General features: G+C 49.6%; 2 protein-coding genes across 6 annotated transcripts in view; both read right to left on the bottom strand.

The window, feature by feature from the left end:
• CMPK1 (cytidine/uridine monophosphate kinase 1) overlaps positions 1-23,528 on the bottom strand; it is an 86,618-nt gene that overhangs the window by 35,621 nt on the left and 27,469 nt on the right. For 4 of the 5 annotated variants that reach the window (XM_053985109.1, XM_053985111.1, XM_053985108.1 and 1 more), the window contains exon 6: positions 16,407-16,534. In XM_053985109.1, coding sequence (XP_053841084.1) covers positions 16,407-16,534 — 128 coding nt within the window. Of the gene's footprint in view, positions 1-2,781; positions 2,850-16,406; positions 16,535-23,528 lie in introns of those variants that run through there. The other variant, XM_053985112.1, reaches the window with a different exon arrangement.
• On the bottom strand, positions 3,845-5,068 carry FOXE3 (forkhead box E3). The gene has a single exon (XM_053985106.1). The coding sequence runs from the start codon at positions 5,066-5,068 to the stop codon at positions 3,908-3,910; it is 1,161 nt and encodes a 386-aa protein (XP_053841081.1). The 3' UTR covers positions 3,845-3,907.

The following is a 23,528-nucleotide window of genomic DNA, read 5'->3' as shown; positions in this document are numbered from 1 at the left end:
AGCAGAAGTGGTGACCGACCCCCAGCACCCCGTGATGTAGCTCAGAGTTTGGGCAGTGCTGACTCCCAGATGCTAATTTGTTAAAATCTCATTATTAACTGGCAAAGCCAATCTCAGCTGGTCTCACTGCACCCACTGCCCATCTCCCCATCACTGCCTGACTTTACCAACTCAATCTTGACCTCCAAGAAACACCACTGAGTGTCTTCAAGCTGTGTATTTGCAAAGGGATTGCATAGAATAACAGCAAGTTATGGTGTAACATTTCCAGCACTGAGACTGTCAGGGAACAGCTGGCATCATCCAGAAAAAACCTAACACTACCAGAGGGACCGATTAGTTCTTCAGGAAATGTGTTTCAGCTAAAATTCCACCTAGTGCTGTGTTTGTTTGTAAAAGGGTGGGAAACACTATTTATAGTTTGGGAATATCATCTGGAAAGAGCATTTCTTGCTGCTTGTTTGAACCTGTTGGAAGCAGCAGGAAGGTGGTACAAGCATGAAACGTGCAGAATGCTGCTGTGCACAGACAGACACGGCAGCTCAGTCGGTCCTCCCTGCATAGCCAGAGTTTCCCAGTGAAAAACAAACATCTTTTCAAAGTGACAGCTCATTTTGGCTGTGTGCTTCTGAACGTGCAGCCTGGGTTATCTGAAATCAGCCTGCTTTGCAAGGAGTTCTTCCAGGAGAAGTCAGAGAAGATAGCCCAGATCACCACTAAATCTCTTTGGTGCTTGGGTTCAATTCCACTTCCCCCATCAGCATCTCACAAGCTCAGGACAGGGCTCTCCCCACCACGGGGAAGTCCAGAGTACCTCTTGCCATCACCCTGAGGTATGACATTCTTTCCTCAGAAAGCACAGAAAGTTTTTTTTGTGGGGAAAAAAAAAAAAAAAACCAAACAAAAACCTCTGTCTTTTGTGTGAGCTTGAGATTGTTACAACTGTCATTACATAATATTCCCTTAACTCCCTAAATAAAGAGGGGAGGATTTCCAAGGAGACTTGATTTCACAACTGAAATCTGAGTGATAATTACTCCTGTTTCATTCAAATCCCTCTTATTCACTGAACAGGGACATCGAAGAGACACTAAAACAGTGAAGAGCTCAGGTATAAACTTTACAAAGCTTAAAACTACTCTGTCCTGGCAAGGCTCATGCTTTACATGACGCCTTAATCCTACTCATTTGCTAGATTCACCCTAACTGTAAACAAAGCTTTGAAATGGAAGCTTAAAAGCCTCGTTGGGATACATTAACTTAACCAAGAAGACACTCTTAAGGCATTCGTTTATTGACAATCACAATACAAGTTGCCAGAGTTTTGTGCATGTGAGGATTAATATCTACAGGAAAAAGAAGAAAAGGGGTTTGTTCCCCCTGTTTTCCAGCTGTTTGGCAGTGGAAGGCCCGCGGTGAGGGTGGTTTGTTTGTGCTTGCAGGGGGCTCTGGGCTGTCTGGCAGACAGGGATATACCAGGGAAAATGTGCAACCCAGTGCTACCCACCAGGGGTTGTCCCAGCACACCAGGATGGGGTCATGCACTCTCTCCAAGCCTGGTTTTTGGGGAGCCAGTCCACTGTGGGGACTCACTCACACCAGAGCCTCCTTGGCTGAAGAGAGCCCCTCTTGCACAGGCACAGGCGTGGGGTGGACCTCTTGCAGACACATCCCTAAATCTGGAGCTGGATGCCACTCTCCAGAAAGCTCCATAGCAGGAGGGCACCGGCAGCTGGGGGACAGGAGCAAGTCACAGCCCAGCCCCCCTTCAGCCCAGCCCTCATGGCTCCAGCAGCACCTGAGTTAACACTCAGAGACAGCAGGAACTCGGAAAGCCCTTTCCAACACCAGCTCCCTGCTGCTGCGTGTCTCCAAGGTGATTGCAGATGAGCCAGCTCAGCTTGGTCTGAGTTGTCTCAGCTTGGCCAGCTCTTCCCAGGGCATCCCACCCAGGCAGAAGCACAGCATCTCCTGCCCACCCCGTACAGCCAATATTGGTTTTATTTCATGTCAGTACCTGGTTCTCCCCTGCCTCAGCAGCCCCCCTGCTCAGGGTGCAAAGCCAGTGGTGTCACAGCCCCATCAGCTGCCAGTGCCTGTGCTTCTGGCACATATCTGGCTCTGACATCCTGGGTACTTAGGCAAGATTTCAAAAGTTCTTCTGCTAGCAAAACATTGCAGGATCGGGCCCTGGGAATGAATGTGAGCTATGACAAATGTCCTTTCTGCTGACTGTCCTTGCGAGTGGTTATTTCAGCACCCCCCTAGGTGATCTCTGCAGACAATATGTCACAGGCCAGCATGGCACGTTGCAAATTTCCATTAGACAGAAGATGTCTGCCTATAGGTATCATGAGGAGAGAGCCAAAGTATTACAAGGGCTGAGTTCTTTCACAACGCCCTTTCTGAGCAGGGTCACTGCCAGGGGAAAAGCACAGAAGCTGCTGCTGGGACCAGTGTGAAAGTTGAAAGGGTAAAGCTGGATGGACCAGAGAGGAGACTCAGCACTCAGCAACTCAGCTGAAGATGGCAGACCAGTTTTTAGAGGCAGATGGAGGCCAAATTTTAAGGAAACCAAGAAGAAAAAAGCATTTTCTTCCCTCCACTCTCATACTAAACTCACTCTCCGTTTCTGTGAGTGAAAATAGAATGAAAGAATGAAAAGACACAAAGTCCCAAGCTGTGGACAAAAGCTGATTCTGTGGGTACCTGCCAGCACACCAGCTTTTGTTCCTGCCAAGCAGCTGGGGATGAGATGCTGTTTTACACCAAAGATCAGATGACATCCAACTCCTTAGAGAAGAGAATGCAATAGGGACTACGGAAAACTGCTCTGCTTCAGAAGACACCTTTGAAAAAAAGGAGAGAAATCCTAGCTTGGCTCTTATACCCAAAGGATGTTCAAATTAAAAAAAAAAATTAAATCTGGGAATGGGGAATTCTCCCTTCAAACCTTGTCAGGTGGTCTGGCTGGGAGTCCTGTAAATAAATAGCAGCAGCCCAGACAGTGAACAGGTTAGAATTTTAATTGATTTTGTTACTAGGAAGAAAAATGGTGATCTCTTAATTTGATGGGCTAAATCAGAATTTCACCTGCAAGGGATTCCTTGGAGGGAAGACACATTCTCTTTATGCAAATGGAAAACTATCAAGTCTAGTAAGAGCTGTAAAAAATGTAAGATGTGGCAGTGTCACAACAGCAGCACGAATCCATCTCCCACCAGTTACAAGACTATAATTTCCTCTTGCCAAGATCCATCCAGAGCCAGAGGAACAGCAGCACTGCTCGTGTTGGAAGAAAAAGCTTTATTTTAAAAAAGACCTTTCTAACAATAAAAGTAATTTTTAAAAATAGTAAAAAGAAGTAGTCAAGTTGGGGTTTCTTTTCCTACAGGGAAAGGAAATTATAAACATCTTAAATATTCATTTAAAATCCAGTGAACTTGTTTAGTGGTTTGGGGGCTTTTTTGATAACTTTCATTCCAGTTACACAGGAGGCACTCAGAGAAAAGAAGAAAAAGCCCGTTTGAGAGAGAGTTCCTGCATGTTACACCATGCACCCACCTCCTGAGTGTGCTCCTGCTTGCCCTGGGGGTGCCCCGGGGTGCACTGCTGCAGGCGGCATCCCCGGGGCCAGGCTGGGCACACGGGCAAGCGTGGGAAGCCCTGCCTGGCAGAGCCAGAGAACTCCTTTTCCGGGAAGGAACGGAGCAGATAAACAGATATCACCTTGCCTCCTCTTCAGAATAAGCTGAGAGAGAGAGAGGAATAGAGTCCTCCCCCACGTGTGTGTCCGCACACAGCCGGGAGCCCGGGACCCCCAGCTGACCCCACAGGAGGGAGAAGTCCGCTTGTCCAGAGCCGCTCGTGGAGCCTGGGGGTGTCCGGCCAAGCCCCCTCAGCCGCATCACATGTACCGCTCCAGGCCGGCGGGGAAGTTGGGCTGCCTCATGTAGGTGTTGCTGGAGCCGAACTGGCCGAGGGGCGAGGCGGAGAGCCCCAGGAGCTGCTCGCCGTGCTCGGCGCAGGCCGGGGCCCGCATGGCCGGCAGGGCCAGTCTGTTGGGAGCCCCGTAGAGCTGCGGGCTGCTGGGCGAGTAGCTGCCCTGAGCCACGGGCAGGTGTGGGGGCGAGGCGGCATAGGGGTACGCCAGGGAGTTGGGGCCGGCCCGGCCCAGCAAGCCGGGGCTGACAGGCTGTGCCTGGAAGCAGGGGGGCTCGGAGCTGCCGGCAGAGCAGGCAGGAGCCAGCTCGGCTCCGGGCAAGCCCAGCGATGGGTGGCCCAGCTCGGAGGGCGGTGAGGGTTGCAGGGCCTGCTGCCCGCTGATGAGGCTGTCGATGCTGAACATCCTGGGATGCTGTGCCGGCGGTGCTGCCCCGGCTGCATAGGGGTGGAAGACGCTGCCGGAGAGCTGGGGGCCGTAGCCAGGCGAGCACAGGGCATTGGGGTAGGGCGCTGTGGGTGCCGTGGGGCGGCCGGCGGGCGGGGGCGTGAAGGCGCTGGAGTTCTGCATGTAGCCGGGGTAGGTGGTGATGTCGGTGCGCTTGAAGCGCTTCCTCCGGCGCAGGAAGCTCCCGTTGTCAAACATGTCCTCTGCAGCCGGATCCAGTGTCCAGTAGTTGCCCTTGCCGGGATGCCCGGGCTCCCGGGGGATCTTGACGAAGCAGTCGTTGAGGGTGAGGTTGTGGCGGATGCTGTTCTGCCACTTCTTTGGGTTCTCCCGGTAGAAGGGGAAACGCTCGGTGATGAACTTGTAGATGCCCCCCAAGGTGAGCTTCCTCTCGGCGGCGTTGGCGATGGCCATGGCGATGAGGGCGATGTAGGAGTACGGGGGCTTGCCCCGCTGCACCGGCCGCTTCCTCCGGCGGCCCCCGGCGGGGGGCGGCGGCTCCTCGGGCGGCGGCGGCGGGGCCGGGCTGCTCCCAGCGCCCCGCGGCTCCGGCTTCACCGGCGGCGCCTGCGGAGACCCCCGCGGCGGCCCGGGAGAGCCGGGGCTGGCCGCGGCCGCGGGGCTGGGCGCCGGCAGCGTGCACATGCCTCGCAGGCAGGGGAAGCCGGCCGCGTTCATATACGGCCCTCGCCTTCCTCCTCCTCGGAGGATGGGGGGGAGCGGCGGGAGAAAGAGCCCCCCCGAGGGGAGGGGAAGGGGAGAGGGAGGGGAAGGGGAGGGGGACAGGCTCGGCGGCAGCTCCCTGCGATGGGGAGGTCGGTCCCGAGCCGCTTGGCAATATATAGGGCCGTCGCCCCCCCGGAGGGGCGTGCGGTGCCGGCCCGCCCGGCCCCTCTCCCCCGGCGGGAGGAGGAGGCCCCCGGGGAGGGGTCCCGACTCCCAGGACTAAATCCCCCAGCCTCTCCTGGGGTTCCTTCCATAGCCATGCCCCCGAGCGGTCCCTCCCCCGGGGGTCCCGGGGCCAGCGCTACCGCCGCCTCTCCTCCCGGCCCTTCTCCGCGGCGCTTCACTGTGCTCGGAACTGGTGCTTCCTCCCGGGAGAAAAACCAAACAAAACGAGTCTCGACGGCCAGCCCGGGGCGACTTTGGTGCCGCTGCCAGCCCCCAGCAGTAGAGCAGGTAACCTCCCTTCGCAACCCCTCCTGCGCTTGGATTTCGTTGTCTCTTTCTCCTGTGAAAAGCGCTAAGAGGTAGCCCCAGCTCAGCGCCGGCAAGAGCCAGAGGCTCTCCGGAACCAAGCCCGTCGGTTTAGTTACTTTGCATCTTGGTGAGACCTCCTAGGTAAGAAAATCATGGGAAAAGGTTTTTTCTTTTTCCCAGGAGAAAGGGGAATGGTCCACAGAGCTCAGGGCTGCCCAGAGTGTGAGCGATGGATGTGGGACAGGGACGGCACTTTGGAGATGGACAGGGAAAATAAGGGTCTATCACTGCAGAGGGTATGAAGCTGAAGGAAGACACCTCTCTCAGAATTCCCTGCTGGGTTTCAGGAAAACCTTTTCAGCTCTCCAGAGCAAGTTGGCTGGGCAGAACTGCAGCCTCTCATCCTCACAGTGTGCCGCTACCAGGGCTGAGGGGCTGCTGGCTGTTTGAGCAGCACCAAAAACCTGTGAGCTTCCACACTGTGCTCACCCATTGCTCCTGAGAGTCACCTCGAAGCCAAATGCCTGCCCAAGGAGCCCCTGGCCCAGAGCAGAGAAGAAAGCCACTGCTTAAGGGTGGGCTGGACAAGCCAGGGGAAACTTTTATAACCAGCTCACAGCTTTAGGTATAGCCATGTGTCCATGTCCTGGGGACACAGATGGAAAAGTACCATGAATGCAGTGGCAGATCCCTTCATATGTCCCGGTGGAGTAAAACTTGAAGTCTTCAACTTTACAACTTGTGTGAAAGTATTTCCAAGAGCACAGCACAATGAAAGGTTTTTTCCACAGAGGTAAGCAAGTGAGCTTGACCATGTCCTATCATCCTCCTACCTTCCTTTTTTGAGCTAAAAAGTCACCCAACCTTTTGGAGAAGAGTCTTCAGCCCTTTCCTTTAAGCATTTGCTAGTGGTTTTAAATTCACCATCCAGGTTATCTCCCACCATTGCTTATTCCCCTTCTTCTGCCTGTGTGTGGTTTTGTTTGTGCTTTATTTTTCCTGCAGATATTTGTGGCTCTTCTTCCACTCTCAGGCAGGGAATTGTGGGTCCAGTCCTGATTTGACATGGACCAGTGCTGTTTCAGCTAACTGCCTCAGTCTCCACTCTGCCAAATGAGGATAATGGGAATATTGGTGCTGGCTGGAGGACAGAGAGCAGGTGAAAAAGGGTGAAGGGTGCCTTTCTCCAGACACAGATCTTCAGGGAGGAAAGCAAATGAAAGGCATGGCTGGGACCATTCACTCACTTCATGAGAGCCAAAGGAAAAAGAATGGAACGTCCATATTTCTCCTGAAGTGCACATTTAAATCAAGCAAGTATCTGAATGGAGGTGGTTAATTCCAGCCAGAGGATCTGACTTTTCCACTCACTGGAGAGGGCAGCAGGAGAGATATCCAAGAAAGGAGTCACTAAAGATCACTCCAGACTGCACAAAGGAAGTTACCCACCTGGGGGAGATGGAAAGCTTCAGGATTGCCAACATTAGCTGGTGAGATTTTCATGTTAATGCAAGGATTTTAATGCATTCTGATCAGGCAAGAATGGGTTTGGGAGGGAAAAGGGTTATGGGGTGCAAAAGGGGAACAGCTTTTCTCAATCATATCAAACAGCCCTTATTTATTACTCACTATCTCCCACTTGTTTGTTTTGGTTTTTTATTTAATTTTTTGTTTTTTGGGGTTTTTTTGTGGGGATTTTTTGTTGTTTTCATTTTGGTTTTGTGGTGGGGTTTTTTGTGTTGTTTTTTTTGTTGTTGTTGTTTTTGTTTTGTTTTTATTAACAGCTGAAAATGAGTTGAAAAAGAAAACCCACGAGCATGGCTGGATCTGGAGCTGTCTGCACTTGAGATCAGATCTAGCAAAGGAAGGGACATCTCATCTGGACAATGGGCTATGAAGAGCCAACTGCTTTAAGTGTTTATAGTCCCAGGCCCTGATCTCATGTCATTTTACACACAGAGGGAGAAGCCCTGGCCCCATCTGGGGCTGTGGGCCAGTTCAGACTCCAGCTGGTGAGTAGTTACTTTAAAGCTGATGGGACCATTCAAACAGCTCTCAACTTCAGTGTGTTAAGACCCAGATGTCAAAATAGCTTTGACAGACGGATAAAACAGCAGGACAGAGGTAGGCAGGAGCACACAGGCAGGAAGCTGTGTTTTACCATGGAGTAAGGAAGGCCAGAACACACAGACTCTGATTCCCACATATGCTTTCTCACTCAGGGTGTTCTTTGGCCCAGATCAATTATTAAAAAGTGGAAGAAAATAATGAAAGTGACTACCAAACAAACGTAATCCGGAACTCTCTTTAAAATGAGGTGATGAGAAGGGAATAAATCACGTTCACTAAGCAAGTGTAAGTTTTGCCAGCATCTGCTGCCTTCTGCATCAGTTCATCCTGAGTACACAGAGAGATTTCAACCTCCAGCTCCTGAACTGTTTTGCACTGGAGCTGCGGCCTCCTCTAGAAATGTTGTACACACAAATCACCTTATAGTGCAGGTGAACTTGCTTCACTGCAGAGGAATGGGGCTGTGCACCCTCAGCCAGATTCTGTTTTAAGCCCCCCATGCACCCAGGCAGGAATTGCTACTGTAGTACCCAGGCCACATGTCCAAGCTACACTTGGCAATCATGTGGGTTAGAAAAATGTGTGGTGTTTTCCCCCAAAACAAAACAATCTTCTGCTAAACCACAGGCAGCATGGGAGTACCTGGGTGAAAGCTTTGCGATCTTTAATGCAGCCATGCTTACAGACTAGTGGCTTTGCCCTGTCCTGAGTAAAACAGTTGCCTGGATGTCTGCACAGGGCACAGATGCATTTGGATCATCCCTCTTTCCAGAGCCCTCCAATTACCTGTGAACCTATAATCTGTTTCTCAGTCCCCCTGGGATGTGCAGGGAAAAAAAAGGGAGTGCAAGCCCTGAAAGCAAGGACTTCTCTGCTTTTTCTCCCTAGAAATTCCACAGTGAACAATCCAAGGCACCCTCCAACCTCAGAGCCAGCAGTGGCCCCTAAGGGATGCTTCAATGACACAAAATCTGCTGTTGGTGCTCTCAGGATGGCTCTGAATTACCCCATCACTCACCAACAACCAAATGTTCAGGTACTTTCTTGGCTGAAAGCCGGAGGAGCAGCACTGCCCTGACATAACACTCGAGTCCATTCCCACCCCTTGTGTATCCATGTCTGAATCCACTCATGCTTCCAATTCCCAGATGGAGACCCCTGAAAGCCTTGAGACAGCCTCCCTCCACAGGTGCTCAGTGCAGTGGGAAGGCCTTGCCACCAGAAGGTGAATCACACTGCCCACAGAATCATGGACTGGGTCAGGCTGGGAGGGACCACTGTGGTCATCTGGTCCCACCTCCCTGCCCAAGCAGAAGCATTCTGGAGTGCAGGATTACATCCAGACAGTTCTTGAATATCTCTAGTGAGGGAGACTTCACATCTTCTCTGGGCAACCTGTTCTGGTGCTCAGTCACTCACACAGTGAAGAAGCTCTTCCTCATTTTCAGGTGGAATTCCCTGTGCATCATTTTCTGCTCCTTGTCTCTTGTTCTATTTCAGGCAGCACCAAGCAGAGCCATGTAAGAGCTCAGCACATTTGCATAAGGTGATGAGGCTCGGGAGTGTGTGAGAAATCCCCTCCTCCTGGGACATTTCCCTCACGGGGTGCCACTCTCAGGGGAGGAACATCTGATGGAGAACAGCAGTGAGGGCAAACAGCAGACCTGGAGGGTCCACTGTGTGGCTTGTGACCACAGCACATGTCCAGGAGCAGGGCCACCATGCTGCTCAGGACCAGCAGCCACACCAAAACCAGCCCAGGACACCAGGCAATGGCTGGGGTCAAAGAAGCCACGAAATAAACACCCTCCCTGAGCTATTCCATTTCTTCAAGATGCAGGAAGCTGATAACCAAAGCAAATAAATTCTTCATGAGAACTCACTCTTTGAGTCACTTATGTATTTGTAAGCAACTGTGCAGTAAGGTCCAGACCAAATAATTTCTTCCCAAAAAGTATAAGTAAAAGCATGTACAAAAACTGTGGAACAGTAGGGAAAAAATCTAGATAAAGAAACTTTTGAAGTATTCTGCACCTTTTTGGGCAAGTTTTGGGTTTTTCCCACTACAACCTGTCCAGATTTTCTTCTCCAAGATCATTCTGATGTAATATTTTTAAGTTTCCTTTTATTCCTATAGAAAAAAGGGGCACAGGAAGGAAAAAAATCCTTTTTTTTTTGTTTTCTGTTTATCAAAAATAATGTTCCTAATAGAAGCATATTTTTGTTTAAATTTGAAAGAAAACATAAAATATTACAAAGGACTTCAGCTGTTGAAACCCTTGGGGGATAAATTTTGGTATGGAGTTTTGGCAATTTCACTTCTATAAACTTTGTCGCTTTTTTCACTCAAGACAAGCCTCAATATTTGAGGTGAATAAATATTGAATTTTCCCTCTTCCTGGATCAATATACTCCTTAAATTTCTGCCCCAGATCCATACCTCATGGCCAGAACCCAAGCCTAAGAGAAGACCACACACCAGGGCCAGGCTGAGCTGCTCCTCTCCCTGGTTTCTCAGCTGTCCTGCCTGCTGGCTTCAAGACACTGAGAAGAGCAAAGTGTGGGTCATGCATGGGGTTAGTATTTAATATTTAATTATTTGGCTTTATAAAGCAATATTAAATACTATAGAAACCCAAAGGGGTTTCATCAATGTGATACAGCTACGGCATTTGTCAAAAAAACTCTCTTGGTGAACCTGCCCTACCAACCTGTGGTTTCAAGAAGGGCACAAATCCATCTCAGGATCACAAGAATGGACGGAATCTGGCAGGAAAACTTAGCCTGTACAGGGGCAATGCAGCAGGAGTGTTTTGTGCATTGCCACACTATTTCCCTCTCCCTGATCCTATGCATTATCCCAAACCTTCCCCACACCAGGAAGTTCTGCCTCTTCCCAGTGCTTCCTGGCTGCCATGTGAAAGGCTTTCCTGCTGCCCAAACCCTGTCCCCACTCAGCTCCCCAAGCCTGCTGAGGCTCGGGTTTGTCAATGAAATCAAGGAACTGATGCCCAGCTGCCCCACTTGCTGCACACCAGAGCTCCCAGGCAAGGACTTCAGTGCAAAACTTTCCCTTTTCCTTGTTGATTTGCTATTCCCTTATAACTACCAGACCAGTTAGCTGCAAGCCTGGGCAAATGGTTAAAATCCCACTTTGCTGTCTCACTATCTGCTCTCTTTTTCCTCTGTTTAATGCTCCTGCCAGCAGTGATTTCATTGACTCCAACCATAATAGCCTCTTCCCTCCCCTCAGGCCAGGAGCACACCTCTGTCATGAACAATTTCCCTCCTGTCTCGTACCTTCAGCCTGATCTGCCTGCAGCCCAACCTGCAGGTTGTTTTCCTTCTCACGACTTACACATGCTTTTGAAACAAAGACTCCAAAATCCCCCCAACCCAGCCAGGCACCTCTGGGAAGCCCCTGCTGGTAGTGCAGGAGGAACGCTGATCTCAGCAGGAGGGACAGGGCACCCCACGAGCTGCTGGGACCAGGTGAAGGGAGGCTGTGTAGGAAACAGGGTCTCATGAAGTGGTGGGGATGGAGCAGGACACAGAGATGGAGCCATGAGATGGTGATCAGAGGGGAAGAAGAACAAAGATCTTTACACCTGTCCACTGCCCAGCCCTTTAGTCCCAAATGGAAAGAGCTCACCACAGGTCTGTGTTGGTGGAGAAGCTGGCTGAGGTTGTGACAACCTTATCTGCCTTTAAGGCCACTCCACAAATGACCAAAATTTAAGATTCTGTGCAACGACTTCAAAGTGTATGGAAAAGTGGTACAGGAAAAGAGTCTCCAGCAATGACAGACTGGTGTTCACCACATCCTTTCCTAGTGAGAAGGGAGAGAGGTGATTCAGACTGAAATCAGACTGGACAAGTATGAATCACAGCATTTGCCTCCCATTCCTTCCAGCCAAAACCATCCCTGCCTGTTGCTGCTTGGGGCTGGGAGAATCATTACAGGCATTTCTTTAATTTGGGGGTGCACAGAAGTTTAGTTAATTCATTTCCATCTGCCACTGCTGAAGTGCTGTGGACACTGAGTCCTCCAGCTGAAATGGGAATCTCACAGGCAGTATTTGATGCAGGGAGGCAGCAGCATCCAGGCAGTGGTTTCAGGGTTCATTTAGAAGGTTAGCAAGAGGCCAACTCCATCTGGTAGTGCCTCCCTGAGTATAAACAGTGAGGGAGCTGGATTTGGGCTTGAAACCTGGCTCAGATCCTGGTTACCCAAGAGGATAGGTGCAAAACCAGACACTGACCTCCCTCATCAGCTGAGTAGGAACCAGAGCTCTGCCTTCACATCATCTCAGCCTCAAGGAGGGCCATTGAGCAAGGATTGGAGACCTCAGGACATCAGAAACAAGAACCCTTCTTTAAAAGATGTCCAGTACAGTATGCCCTTGGGGAAAGGTCAGAAATTATTTTGCCCATTTCTTAATGCAAGTAGAGCATGAAGGACTGACTCATCTGAAGCAAGGCAGCAACATCATCACAACCACCATCCAAATACTCTCAGAACAAAAAAATCTTACATCTACTTTGCAGATGCAAAGTATCTCTGGAAGCTTTTCCCCCATACACAGTGTTATTTATATATTGCATACATTTAGTTTTTGTTTGCATGAAAAAGATTTTCCCTTTCCCTACACACCCTTCTTTGGAAGACGATCTCAAGATTATTGTATGGAATATTATCCATTTTCTTTACACCAAACTTGGAGTGTACAAACTTGGCACAAATTTTCTTGCCTGGTGTTTTTCTCAGCAGGCATGGCAAATCTTTGTAGACCTAAAAGATTAAAAAGGGGCAGCTTGTCCCCCACCTCACAGGGAGGGAAACTGAAGCAGAGGGAGACAGAGGAAACCTGAACCAAATCTCAGACCAGGTCAAAAGAGAAAAAAATATAGAATCTGGTCATCATTTTTCCAGCATAAAGAGTCTGGGAGAGGTTAGTAAAAGTTAGAAATCCAGCTGCCATCCAAGCCAACAAGAACTGGGCACTTACATCATGCCATAAAGTTCCTAAAGAAAAATTAAAAATAATCAGTGACAAAAGGAGTCCTAAGAGGCCCAAACACATTTGGGTGGAGTGGAAGTCAAAAGAACTGTCTCAAGTCCCAGGTGAGCAGCACAGCAACACAGAGGTATTTGAGATATGTACTTATCCACTGGGATAATGAGTTATGAGGTGCCAGTTACGGGATGCCATCAGCATGGCAGATCCCAGCAGATGATTCAGCAGCTTCCACCACAGAATTTGGTGTTGCAAACAGGTCCTAATGGCTTTGCCATGTAGCCCCACAAAATCCAGAGGCTGGTGTCTGCCACCGGCTTGTTCTTCCACTGCTTAGCCCACCCCTAAGGAAAAGGGACTCAGATACAGCTTTCAGCCATCAACATAGTCCCAGAGGATAAAAGATAAGCAGAGAATGGAAAGCTGCTTCAGCAGTGGGGGTCTGTGCTGTAAATGTCCCATGAGACCAAGGTTGGCCTTCTTCCCAGGGCTGCCAACCCTTGTGTTTTCATCACAGATTTCTCAGAGTGGAAAGGATTTGCCCCCATTTAATTGTTTTGGTTTCTTTACCCCTTACACAACTGAGGATTGTAAAGGATAACCTGAAAACTGTGGGTTTTTGTGCACACCCCCAGAGGCCAAAGGAAGATTGTCTGTTTCTGATGGTGGCAAAAGCTGGCAGATGGAGTAAAATGCTCTCTTTTCTCTTAATCCAGTCTCCAGAAATTGGCTGGCCTAAGAGCTAAACTTGAGGTGCCTCAGGTCCCCCATCATCAGCTCCATCATGGGCACACCCCAGTGCTGAGCAGACCCCAGAGAAGGGGTGTCAGCACTGGCTGGACAATGGTCCTTGGCCTCTGGAGATGGGAAGTCACTTTTTCCTCACAGACCAAACAAGAACCTCCCCAGGGAGCAAATCAGAGCACACGCCCTCCATCAGCAGGAGCCATTGCCAGCTGCTGTCATGGGGCCACCAGCCAAGAGCTGGGCTTGGGATCACCACATCAAAATCCATTAACCTAATTATTGCTTGTGTTCCCAGGTGGGTGGAGAGGGTCTGCAGCAAGGAGAACAAACTTGCCACAGCAGCAGGAGGTACCTCTGCACAGCAGGTGCCAGGACTTGCAAGGAGGCTCTGCCTCTTCCCTTTTTCCCCAACACACACTCAAATTACAAACCTGCCAGCCCCTTGCTCAGCAAATGCCTCATTCTGCAAACAGAAACTCGACGCCCCAGAAGGTCTCACAGGCCTTGTTCAGGTTGATGCTTGTGAAGAAACTCCCTTATTCTTACCCATTCCAGGGAAAAAACAGTGGCAACAGCAGCCACAGGTTAAGCCTGCCATGGGATGCTCTGTGCAGGACCCAGAGCTCCAAAGGGACAGGAACAGAGCAGCCTGGTGTCCTTGACCACCTTCAGAGCATCACTGCTCAAATATCCCTGCACAGGAGGATACAACAGCAATTTCTCCCCAGTGGCCTTCACTGGATGTCCCCACAGCAGATGTCATCACAGGCAGGGTGATTCCCATGGGCTCAGTGAGAGAGAGCAGAGTACGTCCCACCTCTCTTCTGACTCAGACCAAATGTCTTCCAGATACTCCACAGAGCAACCAAAATCCCAAACGGAAAGGCAGGACCAGAAGGGCACCAGAAGGGCTAGAACAACCAGTTTACACATGTGGCAAGGGTGGAACAGGCTAGTTTCAACCTTCTGGTTGGGCTAGGGGAGATTTCAGGTGGGTTTAACAGCTCTGAGCAGTTCTTTGGTCTGTTGGCTTCAATAAAAGAATCAGACCAGCGCTGAGCACGTCCAACGCCCTTCCTCCTGGCCAGCATGGATGCAAAGTCATCATTCCCCTTATGTATCTGGGGAACTCCCCAGCAGACCATTTAAGCATCAGGGCAGAAAAGATTCTTGGGATGTAGGAAACCAATAGGGGGCCATTTCTCCTGTGGGACATCTTTGCATAATTGCACTGAAAAAAACACTCTACCAGCAGATAGCTCCTGGCCATGGCTCAGTTACTTCGAGATGAGGAGTCAGTAACACCAAAGGCTGGATTTACACCAGTAGAACAAGGTATCTGCTCCCACCTCCCCCTGTACCCCATACTGAGAGCAGAGATAATGTTCACCACCTCAGAGGTGTGTACAAGGGTTATCTCATTAACCTGCCCGTCTAAAACAGCACATGGAGATGCCTGATGTCAGCACTCTTTATTGAATCACACCCAAACTCCTGGGCCAGGACTCTGGGAAGCAACAGGAAAGCACATCAAGGTACCACTGCCAGCCTACACTAACAGCAGCAGAGCAGAGAGCAGCAGTCACATCCCCACTGGCCCTGGGCTTCACGTGTCACTGATTGACTCAAGTTTTAATTATGCCCCAATATCTCCATGTCTCCCAAAACACAAAGCTTTCAGCCAGGCAGTTCCTGCCAGCCGAAATTTCATAAAGAGCAGCGAGTGACTAAGACAGCCCAACCTTCAAGTCAGATGCTAACAGCTTTGGACAAGTGTGGGATTTTTACACCCCTATCTGCAGGAAAATCTGATGTTTAGTGCCCTGACTGTGAGCAGGTCACTCTTAAACCCCTGAACATCCCAGGCAAAAAAAAAAAAAAAAAAAAAAAAAAAAAAAAAAAAAAAAGCAGAAAAAGAAAAAAAAAAAGCGCCGGAGGGGAATTGTACTGGCTCTAATCCCTTCTGCCATTCTGCATATTCATGGAACATTGTCATAACACATCAGCAGGACAAAAGGTCTGTCGGCACCTCCTCCTCATTCCTTTGATAAACCACGAGACAAATGCTGAGTAAACACTTGGAATCCATTCACTGCACTATTCTCATCGGGATGAGAAAGGGCTCCTCTTTCTTGCAGGCCCAGAGCTGCTCAGCCTAATAAAGTACGGCCCACGGCCCGTGAAAAGAGAGGCCTATGGATGATGAAAACATGGATTATCTCATTTCACCCTCCTTGTATCAGACCCTGCTCACATTCTGAGTGCACTTGGTCTGACACGCAATTACACACACAAAAAAAAAAAAAAAAAAAAAAAAATTTTAAAAAGAAAAAAAGCCAAGTGAAGGGGGTGTTTAACAAGTGGGGGGAACTGTCCATGAAATTTCACAGATGACCTTTTCCTAGTGGGAAAGTAATTTGTTTCTGTCCCAGCCACCACCAAGAGCTCTCATTGGTATCATCATTCCCCTGAATATTGCAGTGGGTGGGAGAAGAGAATACTGAGGCCAAGGCTTTGCAGGTCACTATGGCCCGATTCGTGCTGGCACTGAGCACCCCAGGAATGGCCCCCTGGCCATGCTGCTGCCCCAGCTCTCTGCCGGGCAGTGGGAGCAGGCAAAGAGCTCCATTCTCCTCACACAACTGGAAACCAAGAGGTCAGACAAGCACCTGGAAAAGAAGGAATAACTTCTGTGCCCAAGGAGGGATAAAAGCACCTTGGTGCTTCAGGATCTGCAGGTGAGAACCACAGTGCAAGCCAAGCAGGTTGGGGTGTAGGATCTCCTGGGGGGAAAGTCAAACTCCAGTCTGGAGCCCCTTCAGTCAGGCTTGAACCCCACCAGACTCAAGAGCAGGCTGGTGAGGCTGGGAGGAGCACAGCAACTTCAGCTTCCTTCACACCCCATGGTAGGCAGAGAGACCAGAGACACATTACCCAATAACTAATAATAGCCCTAAAATCAGCATTAAAATCCTCTTTACCTTTCGGCATTCAGTGACTTGACCCAGTTATGCAGGACGTAGATGACCAAAGTTGACCCCAAGTGCTTTCCAACACCTACAGCCACCTCCTCTGTTGCCCAGGTTTCTGGAGGCTGAGCTAAAAAAGCCTGCAATAAAACAAAGAAAATAATATAATAACCCAAAACAGGGCAAGGAACTGGTTCTTTTGAAAGCAATCATCTGAAATAAATATTTTCCATTTTAAAATGATCCTTTATTTAAGAATATGAGCAATTTTCAAAGGGAAAATAAAATTCAGAGATGGTACATGGGGAGCAAACACACTTAGTGCAATTGTGCCCATAATGAAAAACAAGACATAGTTATGAATTACTGCCAAATTATGAAGAAACAATAAATAGACTGCTGATTAACTAGGGTCTCTTTGTTAAATAAATGGCTCATAATCCTGTTCACTAACTGCAGAATGAGTATGTAAATAGTGTATTCAATGCTTTTGTCTCTGGAAAATCCTTAGGTTCACCCTTTAAGTTTCAAACAGCCAGCAAAAAGCATAAGCAGTTGTTCCTCGACCTGGCACATTAGCCGTGAACGTCGCTATTCAAATATTTGCGTTTTACAAGGTGTTTGTTACAAAACCTCCCGGAGAACTCACGGCAGTCTCCAGGCGCTCGCTCCAGCCCCGGCCAGGCAGGCGATGCCGCTCTTTGTTTTCCCTGAGAGGGAGACTCCTCTCCCCAAGCAACCGAGAAGCAAAAGCAAGTGTGAAACTTGCAGGGCTTCCAAGAGGCTGCTTGCTCTAAGCCCAAAAGCAGTGTCTGGGCTAAACTGCACTCGCTCGTGTGACAGCCACATTTCTGTGTCCCGGGTGGGTGACGAGCAGGCTGCTGCCTGCCACCTACAAACACCTACACCTGACCTGCAGAGCAGTAGTGCTTCGTTAAAATATTGGGCTAATGCAATGATTTCCCTTTTTTTAGATCATGCTTTTATTTCCTCAGTTGCTGCACTATTAAAAAAAAATAAATAAATTCAGCAATGCTGTTAAACCCAGATCCTCTGAGATTACTCAGGTGCATAACTCCCATTCACACCCAGATGATCTCAGGCGTCTTTGGGATATGAGCCTCAGAGAACTCATCACTTGGTATTTCTCAGGGACACAAGTCTCCAGGCAGCTTCTCTGCCTGCCCAGGAGCAGCTCAGCCTGCAGGGCTTTGGGGCTCTGAACTCAATCCCATGGGATAAACACTGGTTCTGAGCATGCAAGGATGCTGAGCAGTCTCCCTCTGCTCATGCAGCCACAGGTACCAGACACCCTCAGCTCCCTTCTCCACAAGTTGGGACCAAGCTGGGGGACAGGTCAGTTTTGAAGGGGAGCAGAAACAACCCTGAGCCCGTTCTGGGCAGGCTCCCAGAGACTCTCCTATGCTTTGCACCAGGTCCCATGGTGTCTGCACGGTTCCCCGGGGCTGGGATGTGGGCAGCTGTGCTACAAACAAGGTTTACTTAAGCCCGACCCAGGGATGCTCTGTCCTTTGCAGAGTAGGAGGATTCATACATCTCATTCCAACCCGTTGACTTTTAGGGCTGACTCTGATACCCCTGAGAGTTTCTGGGCCCTGTGGAAGGGCCAGAATTTGGCCCCAAAGATTGACGGGGAGTTCTTCCATCGATTTCTGCAGAAAGAGCTTTGGTACTTATGGCATCCTGTCAGCAGCACTCAGGTTAGAGCATCCAGCCTTAAATCGACAACGTTCCTCTCCAAACCCAATAAGTAATTGTGGGATTCGCTAATAGGGCTTGTCAAAATCAATTGGGGTTAAACACCTTTAGCTACAATAACAGTCATCTGACCCCGGGCTCCAGAAACCGCGGGCTCAGAGCAACCCCGAGGGGTTATTCCTGGCTTCCCATTGCTTTGAGACAGATAAAAGAGCAGACTGTGCAGAGCTGGGTAATCCGTTCAGCCCATCCCAGCCATGCACTGAAGTGACAGCTCCCAGAGTTTCTGCAGAGCTGGCTCCTCCTGGGAACTGTGTGTGCAGGGACCAATTTGTTCAACAAAACCTGGGCAACCAGAGTTTTCTTAAATTCAATTGCCTGAAGGAGAAGGCAAATAGCATTTAAGCAGAGGAAAGTGCATTAAAACCACATCTTTGATACAATGGCTGATACACCCCATGCTGCCAACGCCTGAAATGATAATATTTTTTTTCTTAAATAAATAGCTCAGCAGTAGGATCCCAGCCTCCCCCAGCACAGGGAGGCTTCACGCTGCAGCAGCCACATTTCCAGCCCTCCAGGCCAAACTGCTGCAATGCTTCCCCTCTTTGCTGGGCTCGTTACTGAGGGTGGAATGATTCAGGAGGGACCAACAGTAGTGCTCGTGCTGTGCCGAGGACCCACACATCCAGAGGGCACTTTCAGCTGATGTTTCCCTACCAGTTCCCAGGAGCAACATGTAGGAACACCAACTGGTATGGACACCATTCCCAGGTTGATACGAAGGTCCTTTCCTGCTCATGTGAGCTCTCTGCCTTTAGAGACCTGCCAGAACTTGATGCAGAGGAAGGCCAAGGAGGGTGGGTCAGGAAAAGAAATAAATATTCAGGATTTGGGGCACTTGCATAACCCAGTGAGCTTCTTGTTCTTTCTCCAGTTATGGGATGCACCACCACATCCTACTCCTCCTTGGCAGCTTTTCATCTGTGCCTTCCTCCCTTCTCTACAGGAGAGGCTCCGTGGGGACCTGAGACCCTGGGCTAGACAGCAACAGTGCAGAGGAAAGGGGCACAGCTCTGGTGTGCTGCAGGACAGGAGGCTCCATGGCTGGCTGCTGGCTGTCCCTTAGAGCAGCAGCTGACTTTACACTTGAGCACAACACATGGTATTTGGATAAAGTCAAGCCTATAATGAGGGATTTCTAATTGTCCTATCTGGTCTCAAAATTTTTGTGGAACTGTGAACAGTCAAACAAAAGCATCCCTTGCCTCTACAAACTGCAGAGGAATCTGCTTTAAAGCCTTCCTCCCTGAAGACTTCAGTTTCTGCTGCTTATGGGGAATCCTGCCAAGGTTGTCTTCTCTCACACTAGACAGGCATTTTACCTTCTTACCTTGGCTGGGGACCAAAAATCCAATGCCAAGGTGGAAACATGCAATACAGTGAGCAAACAATTACCCCAACATTCCCAAACAAGCATGTGTGAGGGGAGAGGGAGGGCTGAGGTGAAACCTGAGCAGAAGAAATGCAGGAGGTGACAGCAGGGAATACAAACAGGTAAAATGGGAAGGATATAACTAAATAAAATGCTCCCTACAACACCAGGGAAGGGTTCCATCTGCAAGGGATGTCACACCATGGACATCTGTGCTGTTACCAGATTTCCCCCAAGCCACTCTCTGCCATGAGCCCAACCCCATCCAGCAGAGACCAGATGTGGGATGCCAGCACATGAGACCCTCACTCTTGAAAAGTTATTATGGTAGGAGGAAAAGAAACTTGCCAGAGGAATCTGAAAAGGAGGGATTGATGTGATTCATCATAAAAAGGAGGAGAGGGAACCCTGGAGAATCTCAGCAGTGAAGGTGCCTGCCTGACCCCAGGGAACCACAATGCTCTGTGCTCCTGGGGGGTGGGACACAGCCAGGACCACCCAGACACTCATTCACACACCAAGGGCTGTAGTTGCCTGCAAGCCCAATGAAATAACTTTTAAAAATTTAAATCCCAAGATGTCCCTGCACCCAGAATCATCTTGCCTGCACCTGGAGTCGCTGCAGGAGGGCTGTACCACCTGTCCAGAGCACATGTGTGCTGCTGGAAACCAAAGGCTGCAGCCAATCACACACCAGATGGAATCATTCTGCCGGGATGGCTTAGTTCCCCAGGTGACAGCAGCATGGATCAGGCTTCAGGCAGCATCCCTTGGATGCTCCTGGATGTGTAGATAGGGGCAGACAGGGCAGAGCACCATCCACAGGGTGCTCCTCTTCTGCCCATCCTTTGGGTGCAGGAGGAGGGAAGCTCCAGAGCTTGGTCCTCTCCTTCTGGGTCTGCACAAGCAAAGATGAGGAGCTGCTGTCCTCAGCTTTTTCCTGAGTCACTACAGCAGGGGAAGTACACCCCTCTGCATGGGAAGGAGGAGCTGGTAGGTACCAGGAAAAGGAGATCCCAGCCACAGCTGGGACAGATGCCAGCTCACACATGTCATATTTTATAAAACCAAAGTGAGCCCACATGGTCCAATGCAGTTGTGGTGCCAGCTGCAAGACACCTTTACAGGAAAAATCAACCTGCACCTTCACCTGGGCTCTGTTTTACCAAAACGCCAAAAATATTAAATGTGAAAGGAAATTCAGCGAGTTGAAGGGCTCTGCATTGCTCCACTCAAAGGAGATTCCACTTTCTAAAGAAAGCCTAAACCAACTGTCATCAGCCAGGGGGCACAGTGTCCCTCAGAGCAGTGGCTGGTGCCACATAGGAGGTATTCAGTCTAAATTAACTCTCCCCCTAATACCTGAGCAAACATTTTCAGCTTGAGACTTAATATCCCTGGACATGTCTGCTGTCTCCCAGGTGAATCCCCAGATAAACAAGGTCAGCTCAGCCCTAATGCGGCTGTAAAAAGCTGTCAGTCAGCCCAGGAGATCTGGTTGCAAGGTCAAACCAGTTCTGAAGGTTGCTGGGGCCAAACCTGGCCTGTCACTCATTTTAAGTGCAGGAAGGTTTGTTTTTTCATTACCATGTCGGGTATCCCAAATTTAGGATTAGCTGTTGGCCGCCACAACATTGTACTTTCAAAAAAAAAGAAAAAATAAATAAACACAAGCACACACACATCCCTGGCCCTAAATAAATCTGTGTGCTGAGCCTGCCTGCAGCTGGGAGGTGAAAAGAAACCTGTCCTTCAGGAAAAGGGAAAGGGGATTTTCCCACACATTGTGACAGTTTCTGGCACAAAGGAACACCCAAAGCACAGAGAAACATCCTTCAGTTAAAATACCCAGTTGAATTAAGGCATCTCCACTGCTGAAAAGCCTCTTTGTCCAGCAGATGAGGGGAAAGGCAGAGCACCCTCCATTTCAAGGGGGAACATGTGGAAGCTGCTCCCAGGCCAGCTGCAAGCAGAACAGTTTTGCATGGGATGAGTCCTTGGTGCCATGTGTGAGATGAACACAACATCGTCCCCAATACCTCCAGCTATTTAAGAGTGGGGAGCAGTTTGCTTCCTTCCCCTCAGCTGCACATCCCTTGTGACCAGATGAAGCTCTGGGAACAAGATCCAAACCAAACAAGCTGCCAGAGTCCAATCCAGCCTTGGCTTGGCCCTCCCACCGCCCTTGTGGCCCCAGCAGCACAGCACAGCACTCACAGTCTGGGGGACACGGACCTGGTAATGAGGGAAAAAGCCTCCCTGGTGCTCCCCTACCCACAGCACTGTTTAAGGGGACAAGTAGTCTCTGTGGGGTAGATGTTATGGAAATAATTCCACAGGGAAAGATGTATTAAAGAGGCTCTTAAGGCAACTTGTCCCTTTCAGAAAAGCACCAACCTCTACCATAAAACTCGAGATTTTGCTTCTCACCAGATCCTACATTAATTTGCTTCAGCCCTTCATCTTCTGATGCTTAAAGCATAAGTTCATCCATGGCCAGTTCATTCCTTGCTGGGGGAACCAGCAGGATTCCTGAACAGTCTCCCTTCTCCCCTTGGCTGCTCAGCCATCGTGTTGCTCATGCTTAAATAAGTTTTCCTGCTGCTGCAGGGAGCTGGCTGGGCAGGGATTGTCCAGGACAGCCCAAGGCGTGTGCCAGGGACTCTGCCTGCAGCTGAAGAGGAGGATAATTTTTCAGGCTGTGTCTCAGGAGGGGAGGATGGGGAGCAGGGAACCGGTCCAGCCCCTCAGAAAGAAAAAGCAAAGACAAATAAACTCCTCGCAGGAGGAATTACCAGACTGTGCACAAAGAGGCAAACCTGAAGAGACTTGTGCCAGGAATGCCTGGAGTGAGACAGGCTGATGACTGACAGCAGCACCCTCCCTCTGCAGCAGGCTGTGGCAAAGAGCAGGAGAGGCGAGTTCATCTCAGCACCTGGTGTCTCCACACAGCAGTGGAGGTTCAATGTCTCAGTCCTCAGCTTGCATTTTCATGCTCCAGCCATCCATGAAGACTAAGGAACCAGGTGGACTTGGATGTGGTACACAAAGAGAGATATCAACCCTCACCCCCACAACAGTCAGATGCAGCAGAGGTGCCCCAGACTCCACTGAGAACCCAACCAGTGTCCTAAGGGTGGTAGAGGGGGCATGTACACTTTGGGGCACACATCTTTGCTCCCCAAGGCTGTCAAAAGGCTCCAGTTGTGCTAGTAAGTATTTATGTAACACATCCATGACTGAGGATTGGCCATCGGGATGATTTATGGAGAGAGATCATCTGCATGATGGAATATTCACATACAACTCTGCAAAGCCTTGGCTCCCAAAGCAGAGCCAGACTGAGAAGTTACCATCCCAAATGCCTGCAGCTCCAGGCTGCAGTTCACTGTCACACCTCCAAAAGAGATTAGTTTTTAACCCAGACCATTTGGGTATCCAGCTAAACTCTCGGCCTTATAAAACACTTACAACCACACAGCCTAAGGGATGGGGAGCTGGGGCATAGCTGGGAGAGCAACTGGGCCAGGAAAAGCTCATTTTCAGCCAGTGAGTGAATCATCTAGGACTTCAGCAAAACTGAGTTGACACCATCTGCTGCCCATCCTGGAGCAAACTTCGAAAATGATATCTCATGGTAAAGGAAACCTCCAGAAAGCAAAGACAACAAAAGCCTGTGGAATGCCAAGGGTGATCATCCATCACCTGCAGGGCCTATGGCATTTCCCCAAGAATCTTCTCTTCCATGCTGCCCCTCAGAGGGACATCCCACAGCCAGTTAACAATATCCAAAATTGTAATTTTATGTTCTTTCCATTTTCAAGGCACGTTAATTTCAGAACAAAGACACAAGACACTGTCCTTAAACATCCCCAATATTTCAAGTTCAACTTTGTTTCAACATCCCTAAAATTGAGTTTTTCAACAATTAAACAATTCATCTTTTTCAGATCCACTTGGGACCTCATCTAGATACACAT

This window comes from Vidua macroura, chromosome 9 (genome assembly GCF_024509145.1).
Source record: "Vidua macroura isolate BioBank_ID:100142 chromosome 9, ASM2450914v1, whole genome shotgun sequence".
Classification (NCBI taxonomy): domain Eukaryota; kingdom Metazoa; phylum Chordata; class Aves; order Passeriformes; family Viduidae; genus Vidua; species Vidua macroura.
Note: the sequence above shows the minus strand (reverse complement) of the source record. Positions and strands in the feature narration are given on the sequence as shown.